At 35.9% G+C, this 10,349-nt stretch overlaps 1 protein-coding gene across 1 annotated transcript; it reads left to right on the top strand.

Annotated features, from left to right (window-relative positions):
* The first annotated feature begins 783 nt into the window (after positions 1–783).
* Positions 784–7,927, top strand: LOC133868598 (allantoate deiminase 2). The gene is made up of 12 exons (XM_062305526.1): positions 784–936; positions 1,078–1,160; positions 2,078–2,181; positions 2,259–2,343; positions 2,492–2,608; positions 4,510–4,619; positions 4,700–4,805; positions 4,941–5,027; positions 6,806–7,048; positions 7,160–7,285; positions 7,365–7,526; positions 7,621–7,927. The coding sequence occupies exons 1-12, from the start codon at positions 822–824 to the stop codon at positions 7,741–7,743; spliced, it is 1,461 nt and encodes a 486-aa protein (XP_062161510.1). The 5' UTR covers positions 784–821; the 3' UTR covers positions 7,744–7,927.
* Positions 7,928–10,349: the final 2,422 nt, after the last annotated feature.

Below are 10,349 nucleotides of genomic sequence, written 5' to 3'. Positions count from 1 at the left end.
AAAAAACTCATTACCTAACAATATTTTAATGTACGTAGAAATAAAAGAGATATGTAACGTTCATATTCTTTCTTTACCTTACTTCAGTATTTCTTTGATGCTTTTATCTTCTTCTTTTTGGTCTTCTTTAGCCCTTTGACATTTACTATCAAACATCAACTTACGTGATCTATCTTTGGGTTTTCGAAAGAATATTGAAATAAGAGTTACAAAAACCCAAAAGATAATAGTTACAAGAATTCAAGAGACAATAATTACAAAATGGTTTGTATATATTATATTTATTATTGTTAATGTAGAATATTAGAAGTAGAAAAGACATATAAATATAAAGAAAATATGTAATAAAAAAAAAAAAACTTTGGCATATCTACGTAAATTCGAACTACTTTAATTCTACTATCTTCCTTCCATCCTTTTAACTTTTTAGATTATTACGGGATACTCAATGTCAAACATTGTACACATCAGCATTGAATAGCGTTGAATAAATCTGAAAATTCAGAGCTCCACCGAAAATTGTTATAAGAAGCATGCTCACTTGTTAAAGAAGACACGTGTTGTGATTTATATCACCCCCAGACTGTTTTGAATTTCTATAATTTTTTTTTTTTTTTTGAAAAGCTATACATTAATTAACATACGTACACGTGATTGGCTTAACAGTAAATTTGAGATTTTATACTGACATGTATATGAAAAAAGTGGGAACGTCCTCTAATACCATGCCACGTGGCACCCACACCACCACCAGGTCCACCACAAACGAAAGCTTATTAGGCTGCTGCTACGCAGTTTGCAAGCGAGCCCCTCTGGCAGCCATGGCACTTTCTCCATATACAAAGCGACCCCCTCTGGCAGCCATGGCGATATTGTTCGATTATTTGGCGCTCTCTCTGTTATCTACTGCTGCTTCCGCCGGTTATATACTCTCCGGTATTAATTTTTTCGCACTTCTCTCATTCCATTTTGCTTATTCATCGATCAGGCATGTTAAAAAAAGTTCATGTAAGTTTCGTTTTCACTAATAGCTAATTAGTCTATGTTATGATGATGGAAATGATTTGTTTGATGAAGATGCTGGAATAAGCGGTGGGAAGGATTTGTTTGGCGAAGTCCTAAGGGATGAGGCAGTGACAAGGCTTAATGAGCTTGGAAAGGTAATAGAAAGTCGAAGCCACAACTTCAGTTTCTCAAATTTACTGTTCTAAATTTTATTGCAATGACGCTGTGGAGAATGGTTTACAATTGTACAGTGCTTATGAGTGTGTATGTATTTGAAAGGAACTCAGGAATCCACTTTTTGCAACCACGGGCAAGGGTTTTTTTATGCCATTTTCTGAACCAATTCGGCATTTTTTATTTTTGTTTAAATCAATCAAAACAAAGTTGTCACTGTCCCAAGTAACAAAGAATTTGAGAAAGTTCTGGTGTTTTCAATACCAGCCTGAATGCCTTGATCAGGTTTTTATATTACAAAGTATGTTAGAGTACATGGAATTTGAATTACAGGGCAGACCTGTACAGGTGTAAATACAAACATTCAAAAAACTATTATCTCTAGCCCAACAAATGTTTGAAAAAAATGAAATAATCCTTAGTAGTTACAAACTCTGTAACTTCATCTTCATGAGACACGGCTCTATCTGCAGTTGCTGCAGACGTATCAATTTCTGCATCTCTCTGTTTTACCTCGAGAAATGATTCATTTATTCCCATGCTCCTTCTCTCATCCTCCCACTTTTCAAAATTATCATTGAATATGTAAGGCCATGTGTGTGCCAGATAAAGATGTATTGCATGTCTCTTTACCCTCTGTATAATCTACGGAATAATCTCCTATAGCTGCGGCATAATCGGATGATGCTGGAGCTTTGTCTATGGGTAGGACAGTATTGTTAACATCTTTAAAATCCTTTTCACTAGTCAAAATGGTTAATCCCTTCTAGAGTCTGGCCACTGGAATAATTTACAGAAAAGCAGCTCTTGTCAAATTTAAATTGAAGTTACACCACTGGATTTACTGTCATTTGTGTGCTTTATTGGTGAATGTTAATGGTGTTGCCTGGATAAACAGGTAAGTGATGCTGATGGCTATCTTGAGAGGACGTTCATGAGTCCAGCTTCTGTGAGGGTTGGAAACCTTATTCGTGGTTGGATGGGGGATGCTGGTTTGAGAACGTTAGCTTTCTACCCTTTTTGCTGTTGTAAACAGTAGTGTTGTTGGAAACTTGTCTGATGCTTATGTTGATTTCCAGGTGGGTAGACCAGATGGGCAATGTGCATGGTCGGGTTGAGGGAATGAATGCAAGTGCTGAGGCTCTATTGATTGGTTCTCATTTGGTGATGCTAATTTATTTTCCCATTTTCTTATTCTGCTTTAATTTTTACCCTGCATACAAATACATATGCCCCCACCCCAGTGCACATGCTGACAAGGAAGGCAGTTCATCAATGTTGATAGCTAGTGGACATTCCTCCTTTGTAATAGGATACTGTTGTGGATGCTGGGATATTTGATGGGTCGTTAGGCATAATCTGTGCGTTATCTGCACTAAAGGTTTTGAAAATCAATGGGACTTTGGGAAAACTAACGCGGCCAATCGAGGTCAGTGAAATATTAGCTTTGAAACATTATTACACTTCATTTCTGAAATGTTGCTTGAATTGTTGCTGTTGCATTGCTTACTAGTTTTCTTTCCTTTCTTTCTTGGTGCCATGCTATATGTATTAAGTCACTTGTGTTTTTTCTGAAACATATTACTGTCTTATCTGAACATGCATGCGAGAGGATTTTAATGGAATTCTTGATGCTATAGGATTACATTTGGCCAGAAAGACAACCCAGGAAAGAAAAAAAAAAAAAAAAAAACCCTCCTAACCCCTAAACAAGGAAAACGAAAAAGCAAACCCCAAAACTTAAACTTCGGGAACTCTAGCTGGCATCAGCTACTATGACCGAGACTTGAACATCGATGACTTTTCCCAGCATCGGCTACTATGGCCGGAATTTGGACATCGACAACTTTGCCAGAAGCAGCTACTATGGCCGGAATTTGGACATCGACAACTTTGCTAGAAGCAGCTACTATGGCTAGAATTGGGCCAACTATGGGCATGAAACCTCTTTGGGCTTTTTTTTCTTCTTCTTCTTTTTTTATTTTTTTTTATTTTTTTTATTTTTAAAAAAAAAAAAACAAGAGAGAATTGAGTGGGTGGTATTTGCTGGTAGAGGAAACAATGGCAATGTGGCATGTCATCTTGACAAAGCGAGAGACTTATGTAGGTGTGGGAAGAGATATAGCTCGGGCACAGGATGAGGAAATGTGGAAAGATGATAAAACCAACAAAATAAAATAAAATGGCACACGATGGATATTTGTGGGCATTTTGATTTTGGTTATGATTGATGCAAAAGGATGAGTGAACAAAAAAAAAAAAGAATTGGCACAGGATCGAATATTTACGTTAGCCTATAGCTTGGATACCATGTAAAAACATATAATCTAGGAAAGAGATGAGAACAAGAAAGAGAGACAGAGAATTAAGGTGGTTCGGCTTATTGCCTACATCCACACGTCAAAGCCTTTTCTTTGGCTACATCTTTCCTTGATTCATTTGATTGTATACAAGACTCTATTTATAGAGAAAGAGTCTGAATGTTACAAATCTCTTCTACTTCTACATTAATAACAATAAATCTAATTTATCATCTTGTAACTATTTTCTGAGTGCTTATAACTCTTGTGTCAATAGCATTCTATTTGATGGGTTCTAGTGTATTTAGTTATGGTGTAGTTTCATTCTTGTGCAAGTGAAGCATGCTACAACCTGGTGAGAAAATCAAAATTATTCTATATAGGTGTACGTAGATTTATTTTAAAGCAACCAGAATATTGGATGCTGAAAAACATGTGTCAGAACTAATCTCTAACATGTTGACACGGGGCAGAACTAAAATTGTTATGACAGCGTATGATAATAGTAGAAACTACGAATTTAAGATTGAAAATGGAATTCAGGAAGAGAAAAAATAACAAATAGAGAAGAGAAAGACCCTTATTGCCCCAAATAAACAAACAGAGAAATAATTCTGAAAGATTAAAATTTAATTGATATTCAAAACTTGATTGAAAAATAACAAAGACTAGATGCCTTTATAGGGGCTAGGTACCTCCTAATTTAACAAGGAAAAGGAAAAAAAAAAAAAAAAATCCTAATTGGAAAAGAAATACATAATCCTAGTGGAAAAGGAACAACCTAATCCTTATTGAAAAGGGAAAACTAAAACACACATGCATAAATAAATCCACCCTAAAGTCAATCTTCTCCTGCATCACGTGTTAATAGATCAGTTCTTATTTTTGACTATGTCTTCTTCAGCTAGAAGTTTAATGGATGCAGACCTATTCTTGTCCTGAAGTGCTTTTGCAGCAATAGAATCTGTTTTAACTATAAATTTAGAAAACAAGTCTGGTTATAGGTGTCATGAATTTCCTACTGTTGCAGGTGATTGCATTTAGTGATGAGGAGGGAGTGAGGTTTCACTCTACTTTCTTGGGCAGTGCTGCTGTAGCTGGTATTTTACCAGTTACAGCTTTGCAGATATCTGATAAGAGGTTCCCTTGAGTAACTCCAAGCTTATATCTATTCATAATGCTGTTCATTATCATTATATTTATGTGTAATCCTTGTTCAGTGGTGTGACAGTGCAAGATGTTCTTAAGGAGAACTCCATAGAAATTTCAGAGGAAAACCTGTTACAGCTCAAGTATGACCCAGGGTCTGTCTGGGGTTATGTTGAGGTATGACAGTCTACACCAATTGTCTTGAGAACAAGCTATACAGAATGTTCTCTTCGAGTTCAGCACTGAACTAAGTTATTTTAGTTTCTACATTCTTATTGCATATTCTGTTCCTCTCTGGGTTCGTTTCTGCAGGTTCACATTGAACAGGGACCGGTATTAGAAAGGCTTGGTTTTCCTCTTGGTGTGGTTAGAGGCATTGCTGGACAGACACGACTCAAGGTATTTAAAGTGCTTCCAAAAATGTGTATTTCAAAATTTAAAAGAATGGATTTGAGTACCCATAAGTATGTGGGGTATTAACTTTGTTATGTTGGGCTGATTTGGCTATATAGCTATTGATAGGGTAGTTGAATTTTTCTTTTCAGTTTGTCAGTCATGTTATATGGGAGGTTCAGCTGCACACTTTACTGGGTTAAAGTTGAGAACATTGATATCCACTATCCATTTGAGCTCCTAATACTTCCTCTATAAGCACTCCACCCCCACCAACACCCCCCCCCCCCCCCAAACCTCTCTCTCTCTTTCTCTCTCTCTCTCTCTCTCTCTCTCTCTCTCTATGCTCACTGTATGGCTGCAGAAATGTCATGGCCATTTAGATTTGATAATATGTATGGTACATTTTAATACGCACCTTTAAGGTCAAAAACTCTTCCCTTTGGGACCTTGTCTACCTTGGTCACTTTTAACCCGCTTTTTTGAACCTCTTTCTCTCTCTCTCTCTCTCTCTCTCTCTCTCTCTCTCTATATATATATATATATATATATATATATATATATATATATATATATATCAAGACATATGCTTTGAAATAGAACTAAATGCATTAACTCTGATTTATCTTGTTTTGGAGTGTAAAGTAGTATTGGTCTTCGAGGGTGACCTATTACCTTATAGATTTTGTTTGCTTGCCTATGTTGAACATCTAACTATAGTCTCAAAACGTAATTGGAGAATTGTTAACTTTGCAAGTCCTGGTGATATGATTAATCTAAATTGATTATAGGTGGGGATTTACTTAATCTATTGTGCATGATATTGCCATCTATTACGTTTGTGATTCTCCTGCTCAATCATTGTCTATGTTGTTCTTTGTATTACATGGAAGGTTGTCGTATACTATACAAATACAAGCTAGAATTTAAGAATGCATGTCAATGACTTGTAAATGACATATTTAAAATGGTTTGGGAAGGGTTTGATGGTAAAGTCTGATGGTGGTTGTGCCCAAGGCTTGGGGTTGAGAAAACAAAGAGAAAACAAAAAGAAGTATGATTTTTTTTTTGTTTGTTTCCATCCCTCTGGTATCTGATACTGTGTTTTCTTGACAGATATTTGTTGTTTACTTCTTTTTTATACTTACCTGTGCTATATTGATACAAGCACTCTGATTGTAACCAGATTTCTGATTTCCTGATGGTCAATTTGGATAATGAGAAAGTTATTCCACTATCCTTGTGACATTTCATTCTGTTTCTACTGCTTATTGGCAATATTATGTGAATTTGCTTGAGTAGAGCCTGTTCAACGAGCCAGAAACAGGACACCAAAAATTATACGTCTTTTAACTCATTATGTCTTGTTATTCAGAACTTTCCTTCAGTTCACCAGGGTACCGATTTCTTTACAGTGTACGAGTTGGATAATATTGACGGTTTTAATTTGCCTAACGTTGGGTATGAATTTTGCCCAGATCAGCAGGAATTAAATTGGTATTATGAAAACTTTCTATAACAGCTAGTTTATACCAGAACCTGTTCACTGTAAGGTCTATCTAAAATACATGTAACTATGGTTGTAGTTTGTCATCTACAAAATTGAGATATACATAAAACAATGAAGAGGCAACATAGTGTCTCATATTAGAGCATTAACCGATCACATCTGGTAGACTATTTTCCTGCTGTTTGTAGAAAGGTTGAAGTAAATGTTGTTGAATGATACTTTCAACTCCACATTTTTTTTGGTTGGACTGAGCAGTCCATATATAGAATTGCAGGTTACGGTGAGAGGTTCACAGGGGCATGCAGGAACTGTTCCTATGTCTATGCGTCAGGATCCTATGGCTGCTGCTGCAGAATTAATAGTACTGTTGGAAAGACTCTGTAAACATCCTAAAGATTTTCTATCTTTCGATGGTCATTGCAATGATATATCGGTGGAATCACTCTCGAATTCTCTTGTCTGCACTGTTGGAGAGATATCAACATGGCCAAGTGCAAGTAATGTCATTCCAGGCCAGGTAAGAACTTTATCTACCACTATGCTGGTCTTGATAACAAGCCCAAATTGGGATACTTTTTCGATTAGCCAAAGTGTTGATATCTGAAGTGAAAATGATCCTCGGGTGCAGGTGACATTCACTGTGGATTTACGCGCAATGGATGACATGGGACGTGAATCCGTTATTTATGAATTATCTAATCAGATGTATCAAATATGCGAGAGGCGTTCGGTTTCTTGCGTCATTGATCGTAAGGTGTGGGACTTGCATCTCATTGTGCATTTATTTCATAACCAGCATAACCAATAACTTAGTTTGTTCTGGATCATTTCAGCATGACGCGAATGCTGTGATTTGTGATTCTGATTTGAGTACTCAGCTGAGGTCTGCAGCTTACACTGCACTCAAGAAAATGGCAGGTGAGATTCAAGATGAAATTCCTGCCTTAATGAGTGGCGCAGGACATGATGCAATGGCCATGTCTCATTTAACAAAGGTTTGTTGTTCTCTTTGCTTCATACAGTGTTTTTTAAGAAGTAATAACCAGTGTTAGGTGATAATAATCTGCAAAAAAAAAAAAAAATGAACAGGCAGGAATGCTGTTTGTCCGCTGTCGTGGAGGCATAAGCCATTCTCCTGCAGAGCATGTATTGGACGATGATGTTTGGGCTGCTGGTTTGGCAATCTTGGCGTTTCTAGAGACCCACATGTAAATTTGAAACATTTGTTGACATTAATGTACAGCAGAGCAGTCATTGTAGATATTAATCTAGTATAGTGACTGATAGTATTATATGTTCTTCGTCCGAAGTGCCTCTCTACTTCACTTTGGTTCTTATTGGTACGAAGTTCTTGGTTTATATGCAAGGAACAAGTCTTGTTCCATTATTATTATTATTATTATTATTATTTTTTTTTTTTTCTCTCTTTATTGTGTGTAATTAAAGTGAGCTTTCACTCAACTTGAGGGATCATTCAAGGGAACAGGCCTTGTCTTACTTCATTAATGCTCTACTTGTTTTGACGTAAAATGATTTCCGTCGTAAAATATTTTCGTTGAAATCATTTTAAAAAAAAATAACTTTCTCGAAAATATTTTCAAGCGTTTGGCTCGCTCAAAAAAATTACAAAGGCGAAAATCAGAGTCCGGCAAATGGGGCTGGAATTCGGCAACGTCCTGTCGCCATTGTCGGATTTCGGCGAGCAGATTTGGCCGGATCTGGTCAAAATGGCCGGATTTCGATTGAACTCTTCCTGACCCGGTCGGATCCCGACCATTTTGGCCAGATCCGATCGGATCAATAGCCGGATTCGGTCGGATCCCGGTCGGCTGCTAACGATGGTCGGAATCTGGTCTACTGGAGACGGTGACTGAATTTCGGCGCCAGCTCGATTCCAACGACCGACAATTGCTAAATTCCGACAATCGGATATCAAACATGCGTGCAAGGACGAAGAAATTAATTTTGGAAAACGATTTACGGTTTTTTTAATCGATTTACGGTTTTAAAAACCGTAAATCGTTTTTCAAAAATTAAAGAAATTTTTACAGTCAAATTGAAAATGATTTCCGTTGACCATTATTTTCGCCTTTACCAAACACCGTAAAATGCCGAAATCAATTTACGCTGAAACAAACGGAGCATAAATACAGGACAAAGTTTTCCTTAAAATTAAGTTGGAAGAATTCTATTAAATTAATATGTATCATTAGAGCATCTCTAGTGAGCTCTTCATTTCAAAATTTTCAACAAAATTTGGTGAAAAACTCAAAAGAGTTCACTTCAACAAATTCTTTATAATTTTTCTATTTTAGCTCTTGTTAGAATTTCACTCCAAATTTGTCTCACAAATTTCTTGAGTTATTGAATATTTAATCATTTCTCTCTTCTTTCACTCCACTTTTTACTTTTCCTTTCTCTTCATTTGTTAGGAGTGGTTGCTTAAAATCAATTAAAAAAAATTAATATTTAGTTGAAATAGAGAAATATTTGGAGAGTTTGATGTAGGAAGTTTGTTAAAAATAATAGTTAAAATGACAAAAGTAAATTTTTTAGCTAAAATTTGAAAAGCTCACTAGGGATGTTCTTCATACATGCAATTCTCACATGTATTTTTTAAAATTTTTGTGAGAATTACATATTTTATTAAAAATGCATGTAAGATAACGTGCTCTAAAGATACATGTTGGTTTAATAGATTGGATCGGATGAATTTTCTCAAATTAACATAGTTTGGTGGAAAACTCTATTCATTTACGAATTGGATTAGCTATTTCCCCGTCTTCCAAGTATCTACAACAAATGAACTCGAGTTAAAAATATAAATAAATAATGAAAAATAAGTTTCAACTAATTTATAAACGTTTACGATACTCATCATTAGCCTTCCATAAATTCCTCTAAATCCTGAATTTCAGTTGACTTGCTCCTTATCCAATTTCATGTACAAATCAAGGCCTCAGTCCAGAGGCAACCATGGAAATGGAGATAGTCAAAATTGATATCAGCTCGCAGCATAGGGCCAAGAAGCCACGTGACGTGTCACAAGAGTGCAACAATAGAAGTCCAAGAGGCAGTATAGGACCAAGGGCTGCGTACAAGAGAAAGTTGTGGTTGACAAGGCTAGGGAAGTCCATCTTCAAGATGATGTGTGTGCAGTAGTGAAATTCCTACTGTAGTAGGATTCTACATATTTTATCCTCTTCTTTAATCTTTAATTTATCCCTAGGAGTCTAACTCTAGTTGTAGTAGGATTACTTTACGTGTTGCATTAGTATTTTTATTACATAAGGGTTTAATGAGAAATGCTAGAGCATTATTGTGGTTCTTCTGTCCTGACTTGACACATAAGAAAAGAGAGAATCGGTTACAAACTGTATTTTGTTATGAATGCATTCATGCATTTGGTGGATGACCATTTAGTTTCATCTATTGGAATTCTACACATTCATGTCATCTTTTAGAATTCCATAACATTCATGTAATACATTGATGAAGCCTTTTAATTCATGTCCTATCCTTTCCTATTCCTTAACCTCCCACTATGATTCTATGTCTATAAAAGGGAGTATTGGATACTTTGTAAAACACACAATTATAGAGAAGAATCATACATAGTTCCTGAAGATCTAGTTTCATATTTACAATCTCTTTATCTTGTCTTGTTATTTTCATTAATTTTACAACACGTTATCAGCACGAAGCTCTAGCCAGTTGTTGTGTTCTTTTGATCTTCAACACCAAAAGCTATCCGTGGGATATTCTTCAATCATTGTAAGTCTCTTTAAGATTTAGTAATCTTATTATCTATTTTGTTA

Source organism: Alnus glutinosa, chromosome 5, assembly GCF_958979055.1.
Source record: "Alnus glutinosa chromosome 5, dhAlnGlut1.1, whole genome shotgun sequence".
In the NCBI taxonomy this organism is placed as follows: domain Eukaryota; kingdom Viridiplantae; phylum Streptophyta; class Magnoliopsida; order Fagales; family Betulaceae; genus Alnus; species Alnus glutinosa.
This window is presented reverse-complemented; position numbering and strand designations above follow the sequence as displayed.

Bases quoted from the DNA above. Each gene is read 5' to 3' on its own strand.
- LOC133868598 (XM_062305526.1), top strand. From the start codon at position 822: ATGGCACTTTCTCCATATACAAAGCGACCCCCTCTGGCAGCCATGGCG. The intron at 937-1,077 runs GTATTAATTTTT...TGTTTGATGAAG, and splicing joins CGCCGGTTATATACTCTCCG to ATGCTGGAATAAGCGGTGGG. The intron at 2,609-4,509 runs GTCAGTGAAATA...CTACTGTTGCAG, and splicing joins AACTAACGCGGCCAATCGAG to GTGATTGCATTTAGTGATGA.